Below are 18,744 nucleotides of genomic sequence, written 5' to 3'. Positions count from 1 at the left end.
GTGAATGACATTAGCAAAAGTCTTTTAATGAATTCAGTGCTCTTATAACAAAACATATATTACCTCCTTAATATCAACAGAAGTGTGTGTGTGTGTGTGTGTCAGAGTGTAAATCAATAGACAGGAAAGAACCTGAAAGGCACGGAAGAAAAAAAAGAAAGAAAGAATGAATGAAAGAAATAAAAAAGATAGAGACAAAAAAGAAAGGAACAAAGGCAGAACAAAGGCACTATATAAATAAAAGTGATGATGATGATGATGATGATGATGAAAAGAAAGACACAAAAAAAAGATAGAAAGAAAGTAAGTTAGTTCTCACCTCATTGACCTGTTTCTTGTCCAGATGGAAGACTTGTCCTGAACTGGTGGAGGCTATTTCCTCATAGACCTTGTAGCCGATGTGTGATCTGTCATCACAGTCACCCGTCAACACAAACACCACCTGAGCACACACGCACATACAAATACATCTGAAAACTCTGATACACAAACAGCATTAGATATTTCACTGAAAATGAAGGAAGCAGTGTGACTACCTGAGATTGTTTCTGCTGAATGAGCTGAAGGACCTCATGCGTCAGCTTGTAGTCTTTTGAGCGGGCATCTGTGAAGACGTATATGTAGGATCCAGGTAACGAGATCTCCAAGGCGATCTTGATGGCTCCAATGCTCATCTCTGGACAGTCTCCACCTCCCTGTTGATGTTCAATTCAATGAAATGTTTTTATATATCACCTTTTTACAAAAGACGCTGTCTCATGGGAGCCTTACAGAAATTGGACCCAGATCCCCTAAGAGCGTCAACAAGGGCAACAGTGGAAAATATACTAAGAGTGTGGACACCTGACCATTACACCAATGTGAGCTTGTCAGACATCCCATTCCAAAACCTTGGCATTAATATGGAGTTGGCTTCCCTTTGTGGATTCAACCCACAGGTGTTCAAGGGGGGTTGAGGTCAGGACTCGGTGCAGGCAGAGTGGAGTTCCTCCACACCAAAATCGTCAAATCATGTCTTTATGGGTCTTGCTTTGTGCACAGGGGCAGTCATGCTAGAACGGGAATGAGCTTTCCCCAAACTGCTGCCACAAAGTTGAAAGCATATAATTGTCTAAAATGTCTTTGAATTTGGTAGCATTAACATTACCCTTCACTGGAATGAAGGGACTGAGCCCAATCCCTAAAAAACAGCCCTATATGATTATGCCTAATCTGCCAAATTTTACTGTTGGCACTACCCAGTTTTGTTCATCAAACTGCCAGATAAAGAGGTATGATTCATCACTCCAGTGTTTCCACAGCTCCAGAGTCAAGTGACAGGGCACTTTACACCATTCCAGCCAACACCTGGCATTGTGCGTAGTGATCTTAGGCTTGTTTGTAGCTGCTCAGCCATCCATGGAAGCCCATTTCATGAATATCCTAACACACTCCTTGTGCTGATGTTGCTTCCAGAGGCCTTCCCTCTCCCTGCATCACTCATAGCAAGGCTAGCCAGCAAGGGGATGTGTTATTTGGGGCATCTGGTGACCTAACAGAATTGGCAGTTAGCGTTCTTCTCCGAGCATGCTGAGCTATCTAATGATATTGTGTTAGTGTCAATTCTGAAAGGACTCTCTGAGGCAGCACACACTAGCTTTCGCATTCCAAGTTTGGTAGCATCACATGATAGAGGGAGAAGTAATGGGTGAATGGATTTGGTCAAGACTAAATTGAGGAGAAAACTGGGTAAAAAATTATGTCAAATCATTGTGTCAGGCAAAGAGGACGTTCAAGGAGTAAGGAGCTCAAGATGAGTGAAGAAATATTAAAGCAAAATTCCAGAGGTTGGTATAGAGGTTGGCAGTGATGAAGTTCATTACAATTCATGACAGAAACCTCTAGAGCATCAACACATGGTTGGAGCTAGTAAGGAAATCACTGACAGGTCAAACGGAATTATCACATAATTGTTAACCGGTGTCACTGGAGGCAGATGACCAGGTGACCAGATGACCACACAGAAAATATATAACTAAAAATAGCAATCCGGAACCACTACCTGTGACTCGCACATCAAAACAAATGCTCAGAAAAAGGTAAATTAGAGCTTGAAGCTCTTTCACACTTCAATCAAGTGAGAAATCATGTAAACCCACAAGCTAATGAGGGTATGGACAGTTGCAAGTTCAGATTTCTAACCGTCCTGTGCTGTAACATATTGCCATTAGATGAAGGTGAACTAAACTCTGCAGGAAAGTAGATCTCCAGGAGGAGGGCTGGCTGAAGGTCCACATCACAGGGAGTTATCATCAGAACAAAAACTAACTGGACGATAACATTAAATTACATTAACCTTAAATTACCAGTGAAAGGATGTATTAAATTAACTTGTTTTTCCAGTAAATGTTCTCTACCTCAGCATGAAAGCAAGAACCAAAATAATTAAATTACTTAAAATAACCTAACCTAAATGTATGTGGGCCTAACTTGCTCTCTCTCTTTCTGTCCACTGGGAAATCATCTTGAAATGACTTATCCTCTTGTTTGCAGGACCAGAAAACCATCTGGAAGCAAACATTCTCTATCTTCTCTTTCCAGAGGATGGAATGGAATTCATGGAACTTTCCTTCAAATACAGACCCACCACACATGCACGCACTTTCTTACCCCCTACAAGCTTCTACATGAGAGTGCAAATGACCTGCTACTCTGCTAGAAATCTGTTCTTCACAGCCTGTGGGCTGAGGAACATTTGTTGCAAACAGATCTAGAATTGCTGTTCATTGCTCTTTATTGTTCGCACTTTAAATGAAACCTCTGCCATGTTTGTCCAAGTTTCTTCTGTTTGGCTGCTTGTCTTCCTCTGGGAAATACAGACACACACATACCTCCACACCAACACAAACATCTGTAACAGACTCCAGCCAACCTAGAAAACATCCAGCTCTGCCTGCACTTCCTCTTTCTGAAAAAAGAAAAAGAAAAAGGCAGAAGAGAACACTGCCAGTGCCCGTGGAGAGCAGCACTTAATCAGCCTGTCTGCTCCTCTCTGTTCTACTGCACTGTGATGAATGATTGACTGGGGAGAGGATACAGTGGCATGATATGGAGGAGACATTGATTTTACTCAAAAAAGATGCTAGGTTATGCTAGTTATCCTGAAAGGTTAGGAACACCTGAGTAAATGTTTTTTCAGAACCGTGAAGACATTTCGATCTAAATGAACATACTTCTCCATGTATGAACACATTTCCAAATTCCAAAATGTTAATTATGAAATGTCTTCTTGACTGCAACATGCTGTATGTATTATTCATGTTCTTTTTCACTTTTATTTAAGTCTCAAACAGTGCTTTTGTCTTCTTGTATATGCCTGAGGACTTTCGTTGAAAATCAGCCAAGTTAGCTAAACTGAATGGTATGTTTACAGGAATGTCCTTTCGAATATAAACTAAATAAAGTAACAAGCAGGTTTGAAAACCAACAGATGCTTGGCATATGTGCATCTTCTTTAAGGCTGTCAAAACGCATCCCAGAAGGGTCCTCATGAAGCTGCTTGAGAGAGTGCCAAAAGCATGTAAAGCTGCACAAAGGCAAAAAGGGGCTACTTGGGACAATCCAAAATATACGATGTTTTGCTTTTAGGGGAATTCCATCTGTTTTTCCAATTTCTGAACAAAACATTTAGATGTAAATAAAGTGATGTGATGCCAATTTAATGCCTCTAAAAGCAACCTTTACAGTTATTGCAGAAAATGGTTATGAATACAGTGCCTGACACCTGAGGCCTAGCTTATTTTATAGAAGCCGTTCATTATGGAGAGGTACATGAAGTGTGTTGTAAGGCAAAACAGGGCTCAAAGAAAACATATTTTGTCATATTCACCACTACTTTACCATTATCAACATTATCAAAACACAGAAGACACGTAGTTTTATTGGTCATTGTAGGTAGTAAATAAAATGTCTGAATATGTGCTGTCTACATCACACCATTGTAAAGAACAGGTTGGTAGGTTTCTTCATGATGTATCACTTCACATTAAAACTATGAGTCTGTTTACATCTTAATGATTGAATTATGCAGTAACTCTTTTACTATTAACTGATGTTACTTTTATTTGATTATACTAAATTAGTTCTATCTAAAACCATATTTTAAATATTGGTCATGATCTGCCACAGTTTCTCAGGCAGATGTAATAACTGACCTATGTTACTAATGTTAACACACAGCACTACCAATTATCAGCATACTATACCTACCCAGACTAACTTAACAACTGTTTTCCAGCTGTGGTAAACTTCAGCCTCTCAGCCAAGGCCACAGTTTATCATGTCAGTCATGACAACATGCCTGTGCACAGACATTTTGCAGGTTAAGATCTTAAAGGTAAAAAACAGGAAACATGAACACGAATTAAAGTGAATTTCATTTACTGTGTATTTTATTCAGTCTTATCAAGAGAGCATTGAAAACTTGCTGTAGTCATTAACATCCCTAATTACCGACTTTATGCTTGTTGTTAAAATAATATATGGAATGTGTTTTTTTATTCAGTAACACCATAGCTATAATGTAAATGTGAGTTTATAAGAGTAATTAACAAATAATATGCCTATAAAATCCAAACCCCATGATTCATATTTTATTTGGACCACGTGTAACATGGCTAACTAGCAAATCAGTATGTTTTAGTCTAGTTCCAGTAGCTGCTTAGTTTAGGCCAATGTGACAAGGTCCTGAGTTGGCTTTATTAGAATGAGCAGTAAATGGTAGCTAATTTTTATAATGTTTTACCAACATGTGGTACAACAAGCATAAGATAATTCACTATTAACCATCACATTTGTGCCATAGTATCATGTAACATCATTCAGAAATACATTAGCAGCAGATACATTAGGCTATGTCATGTTTCATTAACTATATGAATAACATACCTTCCTGTTAGCTGTGTTTTGGTAGAGACACACTTTTACACCATATTACACATTTTATACGTGTACATATATTTCCAAAAGTATTCACTCACCCATACAAATAATTGAATTCAGCTGTTCTAATCACTTTCATGGCCACAGGTGTATAAAATCAAGCACCTAGGCCTGCAGACTGCTTCTATAAACATTTGTGAAAGAACATTTGTGGGATTCCAGCGTGGTACCATGAGTCCAGTTGTGAAATTTCCTCGCTACTAAGTATTCCACAGTCAGCTGTCAGTGGTATTATAACAAAGTGGAAGTGACTGGGAACGACAGCAACTCAGCCACAAAGTAGTCAGCCACATAACTTGACAGAGTGGGGTCAGTGGATGCTGAGGCGCATAGTGCGCAGTGGTTGCCAACTTTCTGTAGAGTCAACCACTACAGACCTCCAAACTTCACGTGGCCTTCAGATTAGCTCAAAAACAACGTAGAGAGCTTCATGGAACATGTTTCCGTGGCTGAGCAGCTGCATCCAAGCGTTACATCACCAAGCGCAATGCAAAGCGTCGAATGAATTGGTGTAAAGCTAGGACAGTGGAGACGTGTGTTCTCTCTCTGGCAATCTGATGGACAAGTCTGGGTTTGGCGGTTGTCAGGAGAACAGTACTTGTCTGACTGCATTGTGCCAAGTGTAAAGTTTGGTGGAGGGGGGATTATGATGTGGGGTTGTTTTTCAGGAATTGGGCTCGGCCCCTTAGTTCCAGTGAAAGGAACTCTTAATTCTTCAGCAGACCAAGAGACTTTGGACAATTTCATGCTCTTAACTTTGTGGGAACAGTTTGGGGATGGAACCTTCCTGTTCCAACATGACTGCACACCGGTGCACAAAGCAGGCCCATAAAGACATGGATGAGTGAATTTGGTGTGGAAGAACTTGACTGGCCTGCACAGAGTCCTGACCTCAACACGAGAAAACACCTTTGGGATGAATTAGAGCGGAGACGGCGAGCTAGGCCTTCTCGTCCAACATCAGTGTCTGACCTCAAAAATGCGTTTCTGGAAGAATGGTCAAAACTTCATAAACCTTGTTGAAAGCCTTGCCAGAAAAGTTGAAGCTGTTATAGCTGCAACGGGTGGGCCATCACTATATTAAACCCTATGAATTAAGAATGGAATGTCCCTCAAGTTCATGTGTGTGTGAAGGCAGACGAGTGAATACTTTTAGAAATATAGTGTATGCTTTTACAGTAATCAGTGAGAAATTAAGTTAAGAGAGAAAAAGAGACAAGTAGAGAGACAGAGAGAGGAAAAATGTAATTATATCCTTGCCTGCTGTGGCAATTGTTTTACTTTTTTAGCATACAATAGTTCATTTCAGGTATTTAAGTTTGCGATGTTATTTTTCCTTATCTTTGTACATCTCAGCTGTCTGATTGTAAGCTGTCTGATCTGCCTGTGGTGTGCGGATGCTTTATAGTGAATGTGCTGCTGGTTAGGTTTATGTGAATCCAACATTTTGTTTTTTGTCAGTTGACATAATCTTGTTATTATTTTGCAGCAGGGCAGATGTGTTAGGCTAGGCTATTGCCTGATATATGTATATATGATGTATACATAGTGTGCAGTGCATTAGAATACAAAGCTACCAAGGTGAAATCTCCACCAGTACTCAAAAGCAATACTGCCAAGACATCCCATGAATTCTACTCACTGACCAAGGGATACCTGCCTAAGGTCTACAGTTTAAGGGCAAAGGGGCTGAGGTTTAAAACCCTTCTAGGAACAATTGGTGCACGTGCCTGTATAGCAATGTAACAGCAGTTGTGGAACCAAATATTTCTTAAACAGATCCCATGTAGGGCTGCTGTTCTAAAATGCTAAAAACAATGAATCTTTCCAGACTTTTGACTGGCACTATATGCTGCTAAATCTCCTCTCTTAGACCATATCAAGGGTTTGAGGCCAAAAGTACTCAAAGGCTTAAGGTAAATTCACTCCCATACAGTCCAAATAAACTCCCTGATCCATCAAGCACAACAATCTCAAGCAGAGAGGACACACACTTGTGTGCCAGATACACTTTTGAACGTGCCAAGGATACAGTCTCTTGGGCGGAACGTGCACCAGTTCCATTGGAAACGTATTTCTCAGCTCAACCTTTGGGAAACAGCGCTGCAGATTCCAAGCTATTTGCTCAAGAGATAGACTAAGACTAAATGAGGGCTGCTCATTTTGAACTACATAGAAACCAATACAAGTTTTCACAAAGTTTCAAACACATGCACTGCACACTTGCTGTGCCTCTGTTTGACCTGAGATCATCAGAAGTTTGGGAACACATTAGCTTTTGAAATGATCATTTTCACTAATACTTCTCTATTAAGAAAGAACATATGTAAAGGTTAACATAAAACAGCAATTCAGTAACACTTTTGATACATTTTGTCACGCTAAGGGTCATGTACATCAAAGAAGCTTCCTTAGAATGAAGTGTAGGTTTTGTTTAAATTGTTTCCAAGGTTTGAGTGGCAATGGGTTCAAAAAAGGAAATAAAAGCGCACACCGAGGGCCATTATTCCAAAAGGAGTGTATATGAACGAGTATAATCTCTTGCTTTATGTTAGTTGTATAAGGTCTATAGGATCATGTGAGATCCATATGGTTAATTAAAACAAGGGTCTCATGAATTGCACAAACTCACCTGCACATACAGCTCCCTCAACTCATTCTGAAACTTCTTTGGATCCGTCGTTATGGTGACCGGGCCGATCTCTGCAGAAACAAGTAACCAAGACAGAACGCAGTTAGCGGCAGGAATGCAGGGAGCTGGATCACACCCCATGACCCTTTCACAGCTCATGATTAAAATAGTTTCTTTTTTTTTTGTTTGTTTGAATTCCAGATGAAGGCCAAATATTTGAGTTGGCGAACAGAGGCGGACGTCCAGGTTCAAAGGTCTACGCTTGAACCGGAGTGACAGTGTGCTTCCTCTGATGTGCCTGGTTCCCCATTTATCACTGTAGGAGGACATCTAAACTGCTGCTTAAATGGAATGTTAAGTATCTATACACTTAACAAAATACAATTTATCAAACATGGCAAACAATGTGGACCCCAGCTAGTACTTAACTTTGATTAATACCAATTACTCTGGACAACTATTCCCATTCTTTTATACTACCCAGCTGTTTGCCCAGAGACACAATGTTTTAGGCTCCTTTTCCCCCACACAACGTGACACTAACTGTTTGTCTATCTTGACTGATGGTGATTTAAGTCTTTCACAATTAGCTCCTATTTTGGGTTTAGGTTCATCCTGTTCTTTTGATAACTTGGAGTGTTTTGCTGTTGCTCACAAGTTCTACTTTTGAGCTTAAGCAAATGTTGAGACAAAAAGCATGCCAAGAAGAAAAGAAGTGTGTCAAACAAATGTGAGTTTAAATGATGATGGTTGCAAAATGGACTAAGAAGTTCCACTGCAGCTTTAAAGGGAGCCCATCTCTGATTGCAAGTCAATGGTTTGGAGCACACGGCAAAGCCTTGGAGCATAATGTGCATTTGACTAAAAGTCACGCACTGGAATAGCTCTTAGGCTGCTAAAACAGATTATGATGAACTTAAGGCATACATTTTTGAGGCAACTGATGCTGATATTCATAGGCCTTTGGTGTTACCATGCTCAAAACCTGGCCTGCCTGTTTCAGCTATTTCTGATTTCATCAAAGCCTTACATGCAGATCAAATACAGAGTGGCAGTGGTCAGAGTGCCTGAGGTGCCACAGAAAAGCTCTAGATGCTTGCAGGCATAATATGAGCACACAGTCCTGGAGCACAATCAATTGCTCTCTTTCATTGGGCGATCAAGAGGCCAGACTAAAGAAAAGTCATCGGCCGGTCATCTTCAATGAAGTGCATGTGATTCTCACTTAACTTATGCGTGGGAAAGAGCCAGTGTGAATGACATGACTGAATGGAGATCAAATTTTTTGTGTACTGTTATTGTTGCCCATCTGTTGCTATGCATAATGTGTGTTAACCATTCTCTAGCCTTCAAAACAATGGTTGTGTTTACAATGTAAATAATATCTGGTCAACAGTTGTCCCATATGCAGAAACTGATTAATGATAAAAAGGATAGAGGGGCCTCAAATGTGGTCATACAAATACTTTGATATACATATGCTTCAGCAAAACTTAATAAAACCAGTCTATCCCTTGAGAGAGATGTGGTTTATAACTGTCTGAAATATTCCTTGCTCAACAAGTACAAAGGCAAACACATGAAGCTTAAAATATAAGAAATATGTCTTCCAGTGATTCCTGAATTCCAGTGATAATCATTACAGTTGGAGCTTATCAGTCATTCTTGCATCCAGCTATGCTCATTTTATTTTATGTTAAATTACTATTTATGCAAGTTTGCAATTGAAGTCAAGGTCTCACCCACAGTAGGGCCGACCCATTTAGTGTCAGATGCACTGCTCGCTGCTAGAGACCTCAAACATGTCTGGTGACCGGAAAAATCACCATCAGTGATAACCATCAGCTACAACTAAAATGGATAATAAAGCAAATGATTCCCAAGTTATTCCTATATATATAAGAGGTTCATCCAGACACACCATGTCCACTCACTGTCCACTCTATTAGACACTCCTACCTTGTCAGTCCACCTTGTAGATGTAAAGCCAGAGACGACAGCTTATTTGCTGCTGCATAGTTTGTGTTGGTCATCCTCTAGTCCTTCATCAGTGGTCACAGGATAGTGCCCACAGGACACTGTTGGCTGGATATTTTCTGTTGCTGGACTATTCTCAGTCCAGCAGTGACACTGAGGTGTTTAAAAACTCCAGCAGCACTGCTTTGTCTGATCGACTCGTACCAGCACAACACACACGAACACACCACTATCATGTAAGTGTTACTGCAGTGCTGAGAAATAGTACCAAATAATACCTGCTCTGCGAGGGTCCATAGGGGTCCTGACCACTGAAGAACAGGGTAAAAGGGGGCTAATAAAGTATCAGAGGAACAGATGGACTACAGTCTGTAATTGTAGAACCACAAAATGCACCTATATAGTAAGTGGAGCTGATAAAATGGACAACGAGCGTAGAAAGAAGGACATAGTGTCATAATGTTATGCCTGATCGTTGTATATGTTTATGTTCAAGTTCTTGCCTTTTGAACACAACCTTTGTAGCTGTGATTTTCTAGATAAAGTGACAGACAACTCTCATGAAGGGCCGATTTCACAGCAGTGGCTATATGCATTCCAGCAATATTACGTCATCCGGAGTTCAAGTTTAGATAGCCTATGGTAAATTTTATAAAATATCTGTAAAGGTAATTGGCAGCTGTTTAGCATGTAAGGTCTGCACGGATCTCGTTAGTGATGTTCTCATCTCCTGTTCTCATCAGCTGTTCTCCCCTGTAACAGGAAAGACCTTATAACTCAGGTATGCTCGTCTGTCAGTGGCTCAAATTTTAGCGTGAGGTCATCGTTCCGTGGTTGCTAGAGCCAGTGTATGCCAAGTGACCTCATGCTCTTTTTCGAGGCCTGCTCGCTTTTTCTGCAGCCAAAGCCAGTAGTTACTTTTTCTCAGCTTGCTTTGTTCCTAGTTCTAATGAGCTGTGAAGCTTTTCAGAGCTGCTTTTTCCAAGGCCATGCAGAGCAAAGGGATGAGTGACTTCAGCATTGCAGCTGTTCTGTTTAATGCACAGTGCATGGCAGGAAAAATTATTTCTGCTGAGGCATACCACTGCAGAGACCTAGCACGTTTCCCATAAATGTAGAGGAATGGTTAAAACCATTTTAAACTTAAAAGGGAATCTTTAAACCACTTCGTTGCACTGAACCACAGCCCAGCAGCGCAGAGAAGCCAGGACGTACAAAGGCATCAAAAAGACACTACAAATGAGTTTAACGCAGAAAATTACAGAGAACGAGCAGCTGCCAAGCCATTTTGAAGCATGCTACACCTTTGCTTGACACAAATGCTATGTACATTAAAAGGATTCCATACTAAGGAATCCATGCTAGATCAATCCTGCATTCATAAAATCCAGAGGTTATGTCTGTCATGCTGGACCTCAATTTAGAAAAGAGTAATACTCTGAATAGACACATAAACATGTGCTTTCAATAACCCTGACAAGATCCATGAGCTATTGAACAGTCCCCATGATCTTGTGTCCAAACAAAGAACCTGAAGCTTTTAGCAGTCCCTCCGTTTACATGTCCAAACAATGAACCCCAGAGACATGTCAAGTCTTCCTAAAGCAAATGGTGGATCACTTATCACTTTTTGAGAAGATGCTGCCCCAGGCCCTTTATACAATTGCTTGCCAGTTATTTTGTTATTTTAATAGACCAAATAACATGAATAAGGAATTTACATGGCTGTGAAATGGTTTCAAAAAGTACAATTATCACAGTCAGTGACAAACTTAACATTTAAAAAACAAATGTTCTCTATCATATATCTTGTTCTCCAGAGAGACCCTTTCCAAGCCATAGAATTTTGGCAGCTTTAGAGACCCCTGAGGTGCAGAAAGGGGACATTTTATGTGATCAAAGCCTTGCTTAAAACTAACAGGGAAATCTGTTTGGCTCCAGCGAATGGAACAGGGTCCATAGCAATCTTTTTCATGAACGGAAAACATTGCAGAGGACGGTGCCATATCTTCTGATTAAGTAGCTTTATCAGAGCTAGCCAGGCACTGTCTGGGTCTGACTATACTTGAACTAGAAAAGCAGTGCCACAGTTAAGACAAAATGAGCACAAAACATATTGAAACCAGAATAGAAGGCTGTTCTCGCACAGCTGGGAGAACCCAAGGATGCCAGTTGCCATTGGACAAATTTATCAATAAGAGCAGACACATGTCTTGAGGCCTCAGGCAAATGGCGTAAGCCAAACAATGAGACTTCCAAACAAAACAAGTAGAAAAGGGGAAACTCAGCAGAAAAGCTCCTAAGAACATTTTAAAAGACAATGGGCAGTTGTGCAAATTTCTGATGATTACAAAGGACACTGGTGCTTCCTCCGCACATCCATGCCATCAACATGAACATGTGCGTCGTGATCTCAACATTGCGGAATCTTGAGACCTCTTTTTTTTAGACAAAATGAAACACTATAAACACCAAATGTTTATCTCCTGAGAACATCCTTTGAGAGCAAGGGCGATGAAGAGGAAACCAGTGTAGTTTCAAGTTTTGTGTAATAAACAACGTGACCAATTTACTGCAAGTCCGGTTGTTTTGTTATCTGAGGTAATGCTACATGAGTTTGCACTCAATGGATCACATGCACATTTAAATGTTAACAGAGGGGCTAATGGGATGGAAAACACTGGGCAGACCAAGCCAAACTTTGCTTCGGACATCACGGCCTACTAATGAAATGAAGCAGTCATGCAAAGATATTTTTTGTTAGTTTGTCTTTTTTGAAGGATAAAAACAAACATGGCACAAATTACACGGGAATTGCAGGGGGACGCTGACCTAAAGGTTGCGTAACATGGTATTTTATGCTTTGTTAAACAAATTCACTTTTGTAGAACTGCTGTCTTACAAAACAGGGATTCTAACATTAGAAAACATGTCATCTCTAAACAGATTATTAAGAACCTGTCAGGTCTCTAACAAGAGTGATGGGACCCTTGAAAGCACTAAGAAGGACTGAGAGATTTCGTCTAGCTGTGGATGCAGTCATACTAACAGCCCACAACATTTGTTTCCTTTCTTTCCTGCCCTCAGGGTTCTGTCTTCCACAACACATTCACCTCCCACATGCCATATTAAAGACTAGCTAAAGAACATCTAGGAATACTTATGTAGGCACAGCACAAATTAAACTAAACTTTCATTTCAAACTGGTTTGCATCACCTTTATTGTGTTGAAATTATTATTTATTACATTGTTGGGTACATTCTCTATCTTCTTTTAGTGCTTTTCACAATAAACAAGCATTACATCTTCTTTTATCATCACAAAGTGGCATGTTTATCTTGAACTGTCATACTTTTGGTCATCCTTTTACCCTGCTAGTTCATGTTCATGTCTTTAAGCACAATTTATCATGTCATACCTTTTAAAAGACAATATTCCATAATTTTCTATGAGATTTTTGCTTACATCACCATGTACCAGTGGGTAGGGAAAAATGATATTAACCAATAATACCATGTTTCACCTCCCTCTCCCACAACTTCCAACAACTCGCTCAAAGATACTCCATGATACTTGGAACTTCAGCATCACATGGAAGGAAAAGGCATGTTTGCTCACTGACTTTAACAAAATGGCAAAAGGTAGAATCATGCTTTTATTTAATATTGTACAGTACAGTACAGTACAGTACATTACAGTACTCTTGCTTCAGTGTTAAGTTTTGAGGGTATACAAAAGGTTTAAAGTCTTATTACACCCATAACTGGACAATCGCAAATTGTTTTCCTCTGAGGTATCTAAGTAGATATAGCCGATCGAATTCTCCTATTGGTTAGGATTTCAAGAGCTGAGGAGAAGACCCAACTTGTTAGCTTAACCAGTAACATAATTACAAAGTGACAGAGGAATCAATCAATCATGTTTTGATTTTTTCTAATAGGAAGAAGCAATTTCTTGAGAAAAAACATCACTCTATGCCTTCAATTTGTTCTATATATGTCAGTGATTGTAAATACAAATGGCAGCCTAATCCATGGGTGGTTAGTAATGGAAGTCAGCAGTAGCAGCTTTATTCAAGACACATCTACTGAAGGAGCTGCTGTGGAAATGCTACAAGGTAAAGAAATAAAATATGCAATGTATTTTAGAAACATGTTTAATCTAGAACTGCCAATTTGTGCAAACTGCCATTATCTTAACGGCCATAGAGACACTAGCAGAAGTTAGTATTATCTTAGAAGTGTTCATTTTTCCTTATGTTTTTACCGAGTTTTGATATTTATGACCCGATTTGAAGGTCTAGCTCTAATAGTCACAGTTCACAGCTGTTTTTTTTTTATCCAGTACCTGTTAACTTTATTAGCCTCAATGCTGCAGTGCAAAACTTAAGACACCAAACTTGTGCTGATTGACTACATTTGTGTTAAGGACTAACTTGTACAAACTTGATTTTTCTTCAAACTGTTTCTTTAAGCCATTCCAGAGCTGGGTAAGCTGTTTAGGCCATTGATGACATGGTGAATCCCACGGCTTTGGCATGAGAGAAAGAGCAGGGACTGGTCCTGAAGCTACAGCATTCACCCTCGTTCTAACAGTGGATCTAAGCACTGTAAATGCTGGAAGACCTGAGGCTGAGAATGCCCAGTCCACAACCACCAATGAAAATGAATTAGGGGATGCATGAATTAAACTAACCAATGAGTTTTTCCAAGCTTGAAGAAAAAGGAGAAAATCAACCGTAAGTCCAGACATTAACAGACTTTACATTTTTAACAGAAACAAATGCACCAAGAACACTCAAAGGACAATACAATGTTATTAAGTTTCAATGAGAACATTAAATGCCCCTCAAATGCAAAATCGTGCATACTTTAAAAGATGATTCTGTTTAAATACCCAGATGAGAATATGCTTTTAAGATCGATTCCCAAATTATCTGTAAAACATCTTACTAATGTCCTGTGGTCACAATTCAATTGGTTCAAGATTTTGCCATGGAGCTAACAAAACAGTGAGTCTTTGTGAAGAGAGAAAAGGATCCCCTTCAGCTTTTTTTTCTCCAGCTGACTGGCACAAAAAAGAGAAAAGTTCAGTTAGTTTCTTTCCATGCAGGCATACCCTGTATCCAGGAAAGAATCAATAATCAGCAGAATCACTGGCAGTGCTAACTAATGTAAATCTAAGCAAAAACCACAGAGTATCAGTGGGGACAAAAAACTGATGCCTGCTGTCCCAGTTCCTGCCTGGAACATACATCTATGTCATCACAGTGTACAAAAATGGCATGAGCACAGGAGAACAAGCCTAGGGTGCTTTTAACGGATGTTAACATGCGCAATCTGCAGTTTGAACAAAGACTATGGGCTACACTTCAAGCACACAAGTACAAGCGAATGAAAAATGATGACAATGAGCACTCCTCCACACATGTTTAGCAGGGGGTTCTGCTGAAACTGTCACACATCTTAAGCTGGCTGAGGACCTCCCACTGTGCAGCACCACTGAAGCCACAATGCACTGTGTCATGTGGGAAAGGAGAACTCTTTTGGATCTGGTTTGGATCAGGCACACTCCGAGAGGCACTGCTCTGGTCTCAGTGCCTAAGGGCAAGGCTCTGCGGTGATCTCTGTGTAAATGACGGCACTCATCGCTGTGAGCGTCTGTGCGTATGTGTGTGAGAGGGAGCGTCTCCTGACTGAAAGGATTGGGTGGTCAGTTCAAGCTTTAATCTGATGTCTCTGGAGCTCAGCCTGTTGTGGAAACTGTTCACTATGAAATCCCAGGGTGGAGCCACAGGAACTTGGACTATGCTCACGTTCCTGAAGTGGCTGAAGTGGCACCATCTGATCTTTTTAAATCAAACATTTTACTTCATCAGTCTGTCATCATTCAGTGCCGGCAGAGTGTCATCAGCAGCTCATATGAAAAACATCCATCCTGTAGTGATGCTTTGTTGTTTTTATTAATGGCACATGTTGATCATGTGCATGACACTCATTTTGAAATGCACCGGGGTGGTAAAAGTAAAGGAACGGTAAGCGGAAATATGGGTACAGTGTGAAACTCTGTAAGAAGTGAAAGCAAAAATACTTAATTAATACTTAATAAGCAAGAACTTCTACATGCACTTAAACTTACCTAAACTAAAAAAAATAAAGGATAAACAAATAAATTAAAAGATTCATTAATGGTGATGTGATAGCATGTGACGTAACAAATCATCATTGGTTGAAGTTTTGTATAAAGAGGAATTAGCATAGGTGTGGGCAGTACCATTTCACAATGATATTAATTTATTTAGATAAACAAAGAAACTAGACTGATTGTCTACAGAATAATTATGTAAGTCGTACTTTAAAGGTTTAAATAAAAATGTAAGTTATAGGTCACTTTCAAACAAACGTGTGAACCATCTGAACAAACTCTGAGCAAACAAATCAGAAAATGAGAAGTTAGGCCTGTAATGGGAAAATGTCATCATCATGAGATTTGGGCTGGTTGTTGTCTGTGATTGCTCTGGATGACCAACCGTTCTCTATTGTTGAGGAGACTTGATTTCATGGCATACTCATGACAGTAGACTGTAGTTGTGTTAGCAATGTATGCAATATAAAGGTTTGCAGAAGCTTATACAAGCACACAAACAAAGACTCCCAGCAAATGCACATGGCAACCCAGATTTCCCTGTTCAGTTGTCATCAGATCAGATTGAAACACATTAATACCAAGTGTGAACAGGGCCTACTGTCTGATACCATATGTGTGTGTGTGTGTTTATATAAAAAAACATGTCTGTTGTCACTGACAACAGCAGAAGGCGAGGGGTAAGGTCTTACTCAGCATAAAACCCATGGGGTCTCTCCTAGTTTTAGCAGAAATAAGTGTCTTAGCCAGGTTTGGCTGCGTGCCATTGACTGCAGGAGCCCCTGTTGGAGGATCTAGAATTTGATTGGCACTGGCGGCTGGCTGGAGGGTGTGACGACACTCCATAAAACTGTCAAAATAAGGCTGCACATTTCCCTTTGTGTGTTCAAGATTGGTTGGGCGGCTTCCAACATGACGAAGCATCTCTCAGGGTTCGCAGGAAGCACACCTCATACAGCTCAGCGACTTCATAAAGTTATCCTTATCATATGGACTGTTTTAGTATGTAGGCAGAGCTCTCCATAGCCCATTTAGATTAGGCTCTCATGCACATAGGCATAGGCACAAAACAAAGTGCAGTTTTCAGTGTTGGATGAGAGAATGATTCAACCATCTGTGAGCCATTAATGCATCAACATCCAAAAAATGATCAGCAATCACAAAACTGTAATAATAGGATAATGGAGAGCGAATGCACAGTGATTTGAACTCATTATGAGATTAAGGTCATGGCCTCTGTCCTGCACCAATGAAGACAGTCAGCAAGACCAGACAAGGCCAGTTCTGGAAAGGCTTCTGACTGGCTAACAATATATCTGCACCATTGCCATTGCCCAAAATAGGTGTTTTCTCGTTGCTGGTACCAGTAATCACTGAAAGATGTTGTGGGATAGACAATACTCACATCATCAGGGAATGACCTCTGGATCTGTGGCCTCAGGTTCTGTGAATCTTTATAAAGTTCCTTGTAAGAACAGGCTGTGCTTGACTACACTTCAAGAGAATGTAATGACATCCAACAAATGGCACTCAGAACATGGTCCAAACATTAAACATGAAAGCACATGTGCAAACAATGATACAGACTTAGTGGATGAATACTGGAAACTACCTGCATCTTAAGTGGATGGAACTAATGGCTGAAGATTAAATGGATTATATTTCTCAAAAAATATACACTAGGATACACTGCAAAACTTTTAAAAGACTATAAAACTGAGGATTACATACTACCCAACATTTAACTTGCTTAAATAAATAAAAAGATGCTTTATTTATTTTAAAAAGCCCTGAAACTAGATTGAGACACGAGGTATTACAGCCTGTCCCCTTGCAGAATTCTAATTTCTTGTGTTTTACTGCCTAAAAACTTACAGACTAGAACCAGCACAGACTTAGTCTTGACAGTAAATATTGGGTGGTTTTGAATTTGGTGTACAACTTTTTCTGGTCATGATATATCATAACAAAAACAGAGAGATGGTAGACACATAAGCATAAGTAGGCATTTTCTATTCTGTAGTACAAATATAAACGCACAAACATCTGTCTGCATATACATGTGCATTTACAGGAAGTCATCTGCCAAGTCTTCCTGGATGCAGGACATGAGGCTGATGCTCTCTTCAATCTGGCCAATGCCCTTTAGGGTCATTCTGCTAGGTGGGTGTAATCTTAGTTTTTAGCTATGGCCCTCTAGCTAATCAGAGAAAGAGCACAGCTGGGAGTCATTAACAGCAATGTAAGCATCCAGAGCTCTCTTTCAGTCTGCCCTGCTCTGGCATACAGGAATGGGGAACATTTGTGGAAAAAGGCAAAAGTCAAAAACTCCTTTTACTCCTTCCAGTTATCTGGGTATCACATTTTTCAGCTAGGAATAGGCAGGTCAGCTGGTGGCCTTGTGATTGTTGCCGTATTTCAGAACATTTTAGAACGTTTTTATGCATTTAACAAATTGAAATTTTCCAGATTCGCCTTGGAAATATCAAAACAGTATGACTGAAACCTAGTCTTAATGATGATCAGTAGTTTATGTGTGGGCTTGACAAAGACTTTTGAACTTGATTCTGAATCAGTTCCACTTCAGCAGTCCATTATACTGGAGGGTAACATAGCACTGTATGTCCACTATATGTCCAAAGGTTTGCAGAGATGAATGAAGGGAGTTCGTCCCTCCTTTGCTCCAGAGCTGGTCTCTAAGGCTAATAAGAGCATTAGTCAGATCACTGATGTTTTTTGATAAATCCATTTGGATCGCAAATTATCACTGTGGGTGACTGAATGCTTTTGTTCAAGTAGCTGAATTAGAAAGGGTTTCTGGATACTTTTGGACTGTAGTGTGCAGCAGAAATTCAGATCTCCAAAATGACATCTGTGATTGCAGATCATCTTGTGAGAAACCTAGTGCTCATAGTCTAGGCTCCAGTCATTAAGGCAACTGACCAGTATACTATAAGGAGCAGTCGTTGCTTCCTAAGCAGGAGAGGCACTAGTCTGATGCCCACACTGA

The 18,744-nt window shown here is 40.0% G+C and overlaps 1 protein-coding gene across 3 annotated transcripts in view; it reads right to left on the bottom strand.

Annotated features, from left to right (window-relative positions):
* hmcn1 (hemicentin 1) overlaps positions 1 to 18,744 on the bottom strand; it is a 140,940-nt gene that overhangs the window by 111,416 nt on the left and 10,780 nt on the right. For all 3 annotated transcript variants that reach the window (XM_017718046.2, XM_017718045.2, XM_017718047.2), the window contains exons 2-4: positions 7,613 to 7,683; positions 537 to 695; positions 320 to 442 (exon numbers count right to left, since the gene is read on the bottom strand). In XM_017718046.2, coding sequence (XP_017573535.2) covers positions 320 to 442; positions 537 to 695; positions 7,613 to 7,683 — 353 coding nt within the window. The remainder of the gene's footprint in view (positions 1 to 319; positions 443 to 536; positions 696 to 7,612; positions 7,684 to 18,744) is intronic.

Source organism: Pygocentrus nattereri, chromosome 4, assembly GCF_015220715.1.
Source record: "Pygocentrus nattereri isolate fPygNat1 chromosome 4, fPygNat1.pri, whole genome shotgun sequence".
Lineage (NCBI taxonomy): Eukaryota > Metazoa > Chordata > Actinopteri > Characiformes > Serrasalmidae > Pygocentrus > Pygocentrus nattereri.
Note: the sequence above shows the minus strand (reverse complement) of the source record. Positions and strands in the feature narration are given on the sequence as shown.